This window comes from Vidua macroura, chromosome 1 (assembly GCF_024509145.1).
Source record: "Vidua macroura isolate BioBank_ID:100142 chromosome 1, ASM2450914v1, whole genome shotgun sequence".
NCBI classification, from domain to species: Eukaryota; Metazoa; Chordata; class Aves; order Passeriformes; family Viduidae; genus Vidua; species Vidua macroura.
In genome coordinates, this window is record NC_071571.1 from 35928910 (window position 1) to 35941636 (window position 12727).

Below are 12727 nucleotides of genomic sequence, written 5' to 3' on the forward strand. Positions count from 1 at the left end.
TGTTCCATGTGAAAAATAGTGAAGTGAATCAAACTGAAACTAAGTTGGGAGGCCAACTCTTCTGGGATATAATACACTGAAATCCTTGGCAATACCCCTAATACTGTTAATAATATTTTGCTAGAACCTCCACACATATGCTCCATTACACAGAAAATTTTCCAGAATTAAAAAAAAAAAAAAGAGAAACATAAAGATGGAAAGAGACAAGAAAAGAAGTTGTCAAAGGAAATGTTGAGCAACTGACTGAGGGAATTGTCCTTCCTGCCATGCATGAAAAAATTCAGGCAAAGACTAGATAGTCTCTAGAAGGTCCTTGCAAAGGAGAGATCTGCAGAACTAAACTCAGAACACTGCAAAAGCTTTTTTATGAAAGCAGCAACATACTAAAGACAGTAGTGTCCATACAGATACACCAGAGATCTGAAGGCACAGACATTTCCTGTTTGAATATCCTAAGGTTAAGGAAAAAAATGAAGGAAATGGAGTGATTATGTCAAGTAAAGATACACCCTGAACTTTGACAGACAGTCTATGGTTAAAGTTTTGGTTTCAAAGCAAATTGTTTGTAAACAGCTGAAAATAATTCACACCTTAATACTTTACCTATAGGCATTTATTTAACATAACATTTGCACAGGTTTTTGGCACACAGAAATGCCTATGACAGGCACTCTTTCAAATGCTATGCAAGGACATCACTTAAATACAGAAAAATCTGTTCTTGTACACTTGGCTTTTGATTACCAAGTGATCTTTCAACAGATAGGAACTCTCACCTGAAGTCACTTCACAAGTGCTTATGACCAAAATCTGAAGAACCTTTGAAGACTGTAAACTTGTTTGAGACTGCTTTAACCAAGTTAAGAGATGTCTAGTAAGCTTTAAATAACATCAATCGTATTAAAATCACATTTGCTTAAAAACACAATATGTACACTTTAAAGCAATATTTACCTTCTGACTGTCATGTTCAAAAGTTGAAAACCAATGTTCTGCCGTTTTCATAAGACACGTGAACATTGCACTGAAAGGGAACAACCCAGAAACTTGGTGTTAAATAATGGTGTCAATTACGAATAAGAGCAAATTAAATGTAAAGAAACTTGTTAAAACTTACTAGGCATCATGTTCCAGATATTCAGGATTCAAAAGAACTTTCATTTCCTCACTGAAAGAGGCAACAGTGAACAATCCGAATGTGAATGTTTATTTTTGGTCAGCGTTCTGCATGTACTATTATGTATTTATAAGCCAAGTTTCATATAAAGTGCAAATGAGAAAACTAGCCTTTTTAATTAAAAAGAGCAACTCCATTGAACAAATGAAGTCTTTCCTTTTTATAAAGATCAAAAACAAATTAGCTGCCTTGTCTGCACTACAATGAAGTAACCATCTAATTATTCCAAATAACAAATTACTGAATGTCACAATGTATTATTTGAATATGCTTGATCTAGAATAATTGATTGCTGCACAATCTATCACTGTTTATCCCAAACAAAAAAAAATATGGTTACTGGTCAAATATGCAGTATCAAAACATTAATTTATTTTGTTTTAATAGCCTGTATTTTTATTGTACTTTAACAGCAATTAATCAGTGACAGCACCTCTTTTCCATCTACTTTGCTGCTTAGCTCTACTTTTTCAGTGGGGATGGAACAGAATGCTGTACATAACACATGGTTATTTTAAGTTGCTTAACACTGAAGAGCATCTTCTAGGTAATTTTAGGATATCTAAGGACAGACATTGAATAAAAACACACACTTGTAAATAATCGTCTCAATGCTTAACTCCCTTTGGGCAGTCACGTTGCAGAGTACCTACAGAGGTTATATTATATTGCACACATAATTAAATTAGGTTTTTTTTTCACTGCTGGACTCCAGTGTGCAAAAAACCAAATGAAATGTCCTAAATATCACAAGAATGAAACCAGTTTCCTTTTTCTTTTTTCTTTTTTAATAAAAACAAAAGCCTTACATATGGGGCAAGAATAAAAGCAGACAACCATGTGATGCAATGTTTTATACGTATGACTGCATGCACACACATATACACACTTTTGAATGAAATGGAGGATGGATGGATGGGTAAACATAATGTCACTACCAAGTCAAAGAATAGTTGGGATATCACAACTACAACACTGCAGGTGATGAAAGAAATATCAATCCCAGCAATTTGTCTTCAATGATTACTTCCCCTTTTAAGATTTGAGGAAAGAGAGTTGGTGGTATGATGTCTACTCTATGAGTGGAGCTCACTAATCTGTCTACTCTCTGCAGTGACAAAAACAAAACCACTTCTGGCAATAAGGATGAGGTAGAACCACAGGCAAGTATGTAAGCTTTGAGATTAAGGTTTTCCTTAGAGTTCTTGTCTCCCCATTTTTTCACCAGCCAATGTCTGTGAAGGGGCCAATGCCTAAATCTCAGAAGCTGTAGTAGGAAAGATGAAATAAGGACATTCCCATCAAAGCACAAGGATGCAATGATTTCTGATATTAACTTATGAATTATAAACAAAGAATTATGGAGCACATATTTATAAGCTATAGTTTAGCCAACTTATTTTTTAAAGAAAGATGATTTTTATATAAATAGAACACAATGCTTACCTTGGTTGTGCAGCTTCACTGGCATGTGAAAAAGCCTGGTGGTCACAATGTAGAATAAAGACAATGGGAGCTAGAAGTTCATGCATACCCTAAACATAAAAGGAAAAGCAAAAGTTTATTTAGATTTCCAGTCATATAACAGGTCCTAATACACAGCATAAGGCAGACAGCAATATTAGGTGCAGACTAACTAAAAACATGAGCATTCATTCACACTGTTAACAGAACAGTTTCATAATCAATGGCTTTTATTTTAAATTCTGATTAAATCCAAGTGTTTATTCTTATATAATATACAGAAACAAGTTAGTCTCCCTTCTTCTAACACAACACATAACAAATTGGCAATGGTAGGCAACCCTGCACCTGGCAGCTTACTTCAAGATCTGTGTTCATAAATATGAATTTTATTTATGATAATTATAATAATGATCTACAGTACAGAGATCTGCAATAGGGAAAAATTACAAAATGTAAAATTATTTTGTATTTTATAATGTTCCAAAACCACAGACAAAAGTGTAACAGTAGGCTCCAAGGGAGAGAAGGGTAACTATTTGGGAAAGAAAATGAAACTTTAATTTCTAAAGACATGAGAATTAAAATGAGGTTTTGGGTTTTTTCAGTTCTCTTTCGGTTTCTCTTAAGTCAATATTCAAAATAAACTCATTAAACACAATGCATAGAAGACCTGGTACTGTTCCACTGCAGAGTACTACTTATATATGCAATCTATATTAAGATACAGAAAAAAAACCATAGAAAGACAGGAATCAGAATAAAAAACATGGGTGGGCAGTTGAGGACTTGGGCTGGCATTAGAAGCATGGGTTGGGATTCTGGTGTTGGGACTAGGAGAGCAGGTAGGAGCTACGAAAGCCTAGCGGGTGTCAGCTGTACAAAAGAAGGGAGGGGAGCCCTTTGACGATGAAAGGGATGTGGGATGAAGGACTGAGATCTGTCTGTCTGCCTCTGGACACAAGGATCACTCTAAGGGGAGGGAATTCCTGACCTCTGTCCAAAACCACCAGTTACAGCAGGGGCTTGATGCCAAGTGCCCAGGCTACCCCTGCTGGGCCTGGCTCTGGATGGAGTCCTTGCCCAGCTGTAGGAAGAAGCTGCCAGCAGTGCTCCAGTTCAAGGGTGCAACTATTTCATCAAATGGAGCCTCAGTCCTTACTCAGGGGAGTGCTCTGGGCAGACAGGGGTTCCAGGAAGAGTATCTCATCCTGCTGCAGAAGGAGCAGTGGTGCTGGTCCATCAAGCACATCAACATTTCAGGTTGCTGTCAGGAGTCAGATGACAGCTGATGGGTCTCCTGAGCTGTTCTACTTTTAAAGGGCGCAGCTCAAAACCAGGAAGCCTCTGCACTTGCTTTTCCAGCCCCCTCAGTGATGGACAGACATGAACGCTGGAAGTGTTACATGCTTGCGAGCTACCTGCTGCTTTGCTGGTATATCAGCTGATATTCCATACAGCACCTGAGAAGTGCTCAACACTAGTATGTTAGCTTATCAGCTTCATGTGTACTTGAACAGATCCATTAACTACCAAATCCCTTGAACTTGTACTTCCTTGGAAGTAATGGGGATTTTCCTTAAGTGGTCCCAATTGACCTGAGGTGTAGTTGTGGAAACCCTCTCTACGTCATTATCTATTTTGAATATGCTTGGATGCATAGTTTTTGACAATTTTGACAATAGCTTTGATGATCTCTCTGCATGCCATCAACAGAAATCCTAGGAAATTTAATTTTAAATTTTTCAGGACTGAGATGACTGTTAGAGCCTCAATGGCAGGGCTGAAGTTTGGATATTTTTTTTCCCTTCCTATTTTTGGACTACTTTAAAAGATAAAGCCTAAAGAGAAATTCAGTTAGGAAGAACAAAATAAACCAAATATAGCCATTTGATTTCAAAAGCTGATGCAAAACACCACAAATGGGTTACATTACAAATTGCCAAGTTTAGATTTCTTAAAATATTATGGTCATATCAAAGGAGAAAGGTCCAGGATAGACAATATATAAGTGTCAAAAAAGATTGAAATAACCAGGGTTGTACTTTCACACATACAGCCCTTGCTTAATTAACAGTTCTGCATCTAATCTTTTATTCGCCCTGATATTCTAAACATGAAATAGGAAAAATGGAAATGCCAAAAAACTTGACTATCAAAAAAAAACCTACCACCTAAGCTGTAAACATATAAGCAGAAGAAAAAGAAAGAGGACATAAAATAAGAATTAGTTATAAAAGATAAAAGCACATCACACATTCTTCCAACATAATAATATATCAACTCCATAATAAAATAGAATCATAATGTGGCTGCCCACATATAACAAAACCAAAACAAACAGATGATGAAATATCAGGATTTCAAAAAGATACCTCTGATCTTTCAGTTACAAGAGTACTTCAAATGTTTAGGGATTTTTAGCTTGGCAAGAAAAGCTACCAGTGTAATATGCATACACATATTTTTTCAATGCTACAGTTTACTAAAACTCTTTAGTGTTAATAAATAAGTTGACAGAGCTCAGATAATTTTATGACACTTCCCAGCTACAACAAAATATTGATTTCACAATACAGTCTATGGTTTAGAAAGAAAACCAGAATTATAGCATTCTTACAATGACAAGTGAATCAAAGCATTTCAAAATTATATTGACTTCTCTATGGGCAATCAAATAATGAACAAACAATAGTTAGCCTAGTGATTTTCACTATTTCCTTTGAGTGTAACTAGCACCAAAATTTTGTCACCAGTCTTACAGAAGAGCTCTAAGGGTAGCTTTCACATTTTCTTAAGTACAATGCACTATTCTCTTTAGATTTTACATTTACAGCTTCTATTTTAAAATTCAGTGATCCCAGGGAAGATTCTGCCTTTAAAAACAGGAATACAACATTCTACTCCATTTGACTAGGGATACAAATATATTTTTCCTCATCAAATAAAATGTTCCTTCACATTGTCGAAAAACACGGAAACCCTACCACAAAGAAAACTTGTATGCATATATGCATATTAAACAAACATTATTGATAGCTTCTTGTAATGCAGATGCTATGTAATAGTTTCAATACAATGTTGTAAGCATGCAAATTGTCAAGGAACTACAACTTTTTCCAAATATTTTGGAAGATAACATTGGATAGGGACAGATTCTGACAGACAAAAATATCAGTCTTCATTCATTGGCCAAGTTTTACCATTCTAATGGCAATTGTATCTTTTGTATGTGGTCATACAAATAAGACAGAGGAATTCTCATGGATGACAACAGGACCAGTCCCCGTGATAGAAACTGCCTATGAAGACAAGCTCCTAAATCTATTGTATTCAGGTCACTGTGGAGACAACAACTTGGAGATGATCTGCTACTGATGAATTAATTGTAACCTTCATTATTTTCTCAAAAATATGCTAGGCTTTGCTGTAGTGGAAATTATTATTATTATTATGGGAAGTGGGGCATGAGTCTGGTAAAAACGCTACATCAGGGAGACTGACTGCTAGCTAGGTATTTGATGAAAGAAGGAAAAACATATCCTGCTGACCATAAACCATTTCTTTTCAGCTAATTCAAAGAAGGGCAATGATGGTCATGAAAAAAATGTTATCTAGGAAGAGAGGAGCACGGGGACAAAAAAGGAGGATCTGATTAACAAGCTAAAAGGAGTATTATTTTTTAAGAAATCCAACCAAACAAACCCACCCTTTTAAAATGAGGTAAGAAAAAAGCATAGCTCCTAATAAAAGTAACACGTGTCCACAACAAGAGAGGAAAACCACAATCATTTACTATTTTGTGGACATGGCACAGCACTGCAAGACTTGGGTGATATACTGAACATGCTTTGAGAGGTTAAAACAACAGTTTTTCATTATCCAAATTAATTTAATTTTCTGCACTTCCTCTCCTCTTCATCCTGTAGCAATCCCTTCCTGGAACTACCACTACTGATGCACACTAGTTGATAACAGAGGTAAAGAAGTTTTCTTTGTCAACAGCCTGTAGGCTCACAAAATTGAACCTGTTCTTTTATCTGCCTATGTTCATTTAGCCCACCAAGCAGTCTTTATTAAAGCTGAGGCATCAGGCAGTCAAAGTTCATTAATACCATTTATATAATCTCTGCAGTTTCAATTAACTCAGCAAGACATTCTACTACATGATAACAGTCTCATTAATTCAATAAAATCCCATAACTATTAACAATATGGTCTATGTTAAACGGGGTGTCACCTAGTAGAAAATAATAGCTTTAACAGCTTGTGATGAAACGCAGTGATTTTTTTTTTTTTTTTTTTAATTTGATCTGGCTAAATATTCCATCCCTATATAGAAAGGTATTATTTCTTGCTAAGAAATCAAGAGGATTTTAAATATGAGCAGAGGGTAATTAAGTCCTTTTAAGTCATATCAAAGAGTAAAATAATACTTCTTGTTTAATAAATGATAGACTAAATTAGCTGGAATGTGTTCTTCCATTTCCCCATCATCAGTACTCTGGCCTATATTCACTAGAAAGAGGAGGCTGAATACTGCCAAGTTTTTTTTTAGCAGCACCCTTCAAAACACAACTCCTAGATCTCATTTTTATTGTTCTTATGCAAGACTATTCCTTGCTCACTGTCTGTCAAACATGAAAAATAACCAGTTGATAGATGTTTCATATGTTTGATAACTATATAGGCCATTTTTTATATAATCTCTAAGAAATTCTGCAGAAGTAAGTGTTTCTTCAACTCACATGCCCTTTGTTTCCACAAAACAACCCTATTCCCTGGCTTGAGGACAAGGTGGTCACTGACCATGCCTGAAAGCATAGATTGTTTCATAAAAATCTTCACATTTACTGAATCTCTGTATTTTTGCCATGACAAATTTTCTATCTACCTAAAGTTGGCTCCTCTACAGTTTATTCTTTGTCCATGCACACAGAGTATCCCTCGGTTTGTCAGTCTCTATTCAGCCCGCAGATAATTGTGTGAAGAAACAAAGACAAATATGCTTCGGTTGATACTCTGCATTGGTCTTGCTAAATGAACACAATAACGTGTTTATAGTTACTTCAAAACCTTCAGAACAAACGCTGAATTAATTAACTTACTAACTCTGTGGATGCAGACTTAGTGCAACTTAGGCTTTCTTTACCATTTTATCAGAAATGATTTGAGCAGACTCTTCTTCAAGTAACTCTGTAAAAGTTACTTATCCTTCACTCAAGAGGATTTTGTCAGCTGCATTGTACTTGGATGCTACAAGGTTAGATGAAGATCTTTTTGCTAACATACTGCATGGCTTTAGCACTTTGGGGAAGAACTTAAATATTACATAAAACTTGAAATAGTAAACTTTGTCTAAATTTCAGAAGTCACTATACTTTTTGTTTATTCAGTACCATTTTAAATCCTGCTGTGTACTTTCTTTACTTAAGTAGAAAGCCTTTCTTTGGTTTTTTTTTCCTTTCTTAACCAATGACAAAAAAAAAGATGTTTATAAAGAAATTTAAAGTTAGAAAACTTAGCAACCTTAAAGAAAACAACTTAAGGTACTGTGTTATGAGGAGAAAGCATATGTTATTCAATGAGCTTACTTACCAACCAGCTGACAAGCAGCTCTTTGATTACTTCAGCATCATGATACAACTTCAGCTACAACAGAGCTGCATTATTGTCAAACCATATAGAAAATGTTGAGTCAATGAATGCCACCTGTACAGTATTTTCATTACCTGTTTATAAAGCAACTGCTCATTTTCTCTGGCATAGCAGAACAGAACATCTGTAAGAATTTTCCTTACATTCTCTTGCTGGAAATACTGCATTTCAGGAAAGCTGAAAATGAAGCAATACAGCAAAAGTAAACAATAGAGTGCACAGAAGTTGCTGGTCTTCTGAAAGAGGTTTTAGGTAAGAGCATCTCCCTTGTCTGCGTTCCCACTGCTCTGCGCTGCTGGAGTTAAACACTTCTAACGACTTGTTACATTTGTTTTGCAGCCGAAATGATGAACCGTGTTCTTTCATATACACCAGTCTGCTACACAGGTATGATGATATCACAGTTATGTTTAAATAACTAATCCCTTTTAATCTCATTAAAGCTAGACATCTGCAAGAATGAAATACAATGGAAGAAGTGGAAGAATGGATTAGAATGGAACACATACAAAAGGGTTCAGTATTTCTTTAATATTTGAAAAAATGTTATCATTTAATGACAAGATTATTTAAATATCTCATAATTGACATGGAACCAGTATCCTAAAATCACGTATCTCTTACTGGTAGCTGTTGCAATACAACACAATTAGACATCTCACTGTCCTTAACAGCTATTACAAATAAACTTTATAGTTATAAAATAATCTGTCTGGGCAAATATCCTAAGTGAACCAGAATGAAGTGGAACGTGTGTGAGAATAAGGAGAAAAGGCTTCTGGGAAAATCCTGTTACATGCATACTGGAAAATGTATATATTTCCAGTCTGTAACTACTCTGAAGCAACTCTCACCTGTGCATCCTGCTCCTTGACTGTTGGAGGTCGGAAATAGAGTAGTTGTGCAGGACCTACTTAATATTAGAATAAGTGCACAAGCAAAGGTGTTTTCATTGCTACTGAAGAAGTAACTAGATGGCAAAATATGTTTCATAAAGCAAATGCCCCAAACCACATTGCTCCACAGATATACAGAGTAATAAAAAATAAAATCTGAAAAGGTAGAATACTAAAAAGAAAGGAAATGGTAGAGTTGGACAAAGAAAAACAGAAGAATACTTAAAAAAAGACAAAAATGGTAGGCCTCAGGCTAGAGTGCTGAAATAAAGGTTTGAAATATAGAATATTAGAATTAAATCACATGGTTTGAAATAAGATTTCTTCAAACAAGCTTCGCAGGTCTGAGCTACAATGTTACACTTTAGACCAGATGTATTTAAGGCTATTGTAAAGCCTGTCACAGAGAAACAATATAGGAAATTAGAACAAATTACTTCAGATAAGACTATTAACATTGCTAATCACTGTGGTCATCTCACAGAGGCGATGACAGGCAAGCACAGAAACAGAACTAATTAAGGCTAGGAAAGTGCTTTGAAATCCTTGGATGAAGGAGCTGAATCAAGAGCCAAGGCAGAGAAGACACCGTGGCTTAAACTCAGTGATACTGAAGTCCTGAGAGAGGCACTGGGATGAGAGGTGTAACGTTTTCCTGGCACCTGGTGGAGGTAATGGTAGACCAACATTTGGAAACTTGTATGCACTTGTACTAATCACATTACTGTAAAGGAAGGACACAGCTGAGACCAAAAGTGCATTACAGCAGATGGCAATCAACATAATTTAGGGGTTTGAAGAGATTATTTCTGAAGGACTGTTATTCAGGCCTGCCCTATGAAGTTTAGGAAGAGAAGACTAACAAAGAAAACTCAAAAATACACAGAGATATCTGTGAGGATCTAGTAATACCAGAGATTGTGACAGAAAGGATAATAACAAACTCAGGAATAAGCTGGCTGAAGTATTAATTATAGTAAATGTAAATAGAAGAGATCATGAGGGAACTATCAGTTCAGGGTAGATTTTTATGGAAAATGTCATTTTAAAGCTCTGTTTTAAGAAATACAGTATCCTCAAATTAGCAAGGTAAGAATACTTTTCATGAACATGAGACTATTATATTTAATTAAATCTCTGAGAAAGCCTGTATCAGGACATGGGAATTTTCCTAGACTGTTTTACCACAACTTTACAATTAAACAATGGTGCATTCAGGTCCCTGCTTTCTAAAAGTGAAGACCAGCCTGACTCAGATACAGCTTTTTAAAATACTCCTTTAGCTGATTTAGGGATGCCTGCACCACAGGCAGCCAGGATTTGACACAGAAATTTGAAGAACCAGGCTGGCAAACAACTAAATGGACGCACAAAACAAATTAGGTGGCAGACAGAAATGGGGATCATAATCAATGGATTGCTGTTTCTTACCATCTCTTCCACATACTTAGGAAAGATGTAGCTCTTCAGTGGCTTTTCCACTGCTGTTTTTAGTTGACAATTTTTAATTTTTTTTTTTTCTTATTTGGGGATGGAGAATTTGGAACCCCAGCACCCACCACTACTCATCTTCACATACCTTCTGTCATCCTAAGCTGTGACTGTTACTCCTGAAGCAGAAACTAAGTAGACCGATATATAAAAATACAACTACAAAAGAGAAGATATTGACTTGATCTGTCTATGGAGAATGCCCCCTAGGCCTTTTAGCTTCTTGAAATACTGGAGAGAAAGAGGGTAATGAAATCTAGCCATTTATAACACTAGATGTACACTGTGATGCCAACAAGTTTAATTTGCATTAAATGCTTTTGCACTGGCCAATCTGTTGATTTCTATTCCTGCAGAGTATTAAAAAAATTTTTTAAAAACATTGATCACTAATGAGTTGGGACTAACTTAACAATATCCTTTCCTACTTGCAAGTATTGGAAGCTGTTATTTTTATGTAGACATTACGGACAGGATTTCTATTACCTGACCTTAGGAAACTGAAGTTTTGTTAGGTACTGGTGAGCTAGAAGCCTTTTATAATTACTGAAGAAAACTGTACCTCTCCACAGTGTGATTCATCAGACAAAAACTATATTTATGCTTTAGGAAGAGATGATTTGTGTCCTAGAGTTCTACAGGTACGCAGACTCTAAAGCATGATTAACCCAGCTGTGAGTATCTAGGCTTCACAAACCCAATAATTAGGCGAAATAAGGATTCTCAAAATGCATAGGAACAAACACACACACACACAGAAACACACAAACGAACAAACTCTATTCCAGTTGCCTTTAGATAGCAAAATCCTGAAGTTTAAACCAATTTAAACAAATACCAATTTTAGGAACCTAATTCTAGCCACTTTTCCTGTTTATTGTTACTACACTTTAGGGAATTCTAACAAAAGCATTATAGAGTAATTTTTTTACTGCTTTGATAGCTGGAACTCTGGTTTGCTACTTTGTGTGCAGTTAGCATCACTCTCTACAGCATTATATAGTTGATGCTGTGGGATGATGGAGGACTGATCTAGATGACAAAGAATATAAAAACATTCATTAAATAAGAAACAGCAGCTAGATAGTAGTGATTACGGAAATTGAATATAATAATTATTTTAACCTTTAATAAAAAGCATTGTAAACTAATGATGAATTTTAAACTTTTAAAATTCTAACTCCAGGGATTTATTTAAAGAATGTAAATAAAAAGAGAGGGTTTTTACATTCTAAAGCCACAGAATGAAGAACTTACTGCTTCTTAAAATAATTATAGTTGACAAATAGATACATAAGTATATGTAAAAATGCATACTATGTTTTATGATTAGACAAAAAAGTGTACATATAAAATGCATGTAGCTTATAAAATACATTCATGTCACTGATAAATTTTGCTTTTTCATTGCTTATTTTGCTATTGATGATATAATAACAATATATACCACTATTGTTTCAAATAGGTATAATTTGTATAAATCCATAAATGAAAATTTCTTTAGTCACTATTACTGATATTAGTGAATACTACTCTGCCATTTGCCAGTGAGAGCCTGGAATTTGTGTGTATATACATATATATTTAAATAATAATCTTACATCCACCATAACCTCCATAAAACTTTTCATTCTCCAATTATAGTTTAGATACATATATATTTTAATCTTAGAACATCCTGAACTGTTTCCTTTAACAAACAAAAAATACCATCTGTTGTGAGAATGCACATGAAAGTATACTCAGATTTTAATTATACATCTCATGGCAAAATACATTCAAGAATGGGTCTAGGGACGGACATGTAAAATATTCAAAAACCAGATTGCAATGATTTCTTCTGCATGACTTGGTTCCTGTAAATGAAAATGTGTAAGCTTGGGATTTGTAGAATCTATGACTATCATCACTTTTTTCAAGTTATAAGGAAAAATATTTGCAATACAGTAAAATATCACATGGTAGCAAACCAGTAATTGAATTTAATTATATTTACACATTACTCAATGCTTGCACTCTGAAAAGAAATATTTTCAGG

At 35.0% G+C, this 12727-nt stretch overlaps 1 protein-coding gene across 6 annotated transcripts in view; it reads right to left on the minus strand.

The window, feature by feature from the left end:
• Nucleotides 1-12727, minus strand: part of TBC1D5 (TBC1 domain family member 5) — a 317972-nt gene that overhangs the window by 125280 nt on the left and 179965 nt on the right. For all 6 annotated transcript variants that reach the window (XM_053978144.1, XM_053978285.1, XM_053978212.1 and 3 more), the window contains 4 exons: nucleotides 8377-8479; nucleotides 2627-2715; nucleotides 1121-1171; nucleotides 958-1027 (listed from right to left, as the gene is read on the minus strand). In XM_053978144.1, coding sequence (XP_053834119.1) covers nucleotides 958-1027; nucleotides 1121-1171; nucleotides 2627-2715; nucleotides 8377-8479 — 313 coding nt within the window. The remainder of the gene's footprint in view (nucleotides 1-957; nucleotides 1028-1120; nucleotides 1172-2626; nucleotides 2716-8376; nucleotides 8480-12727) is intronic.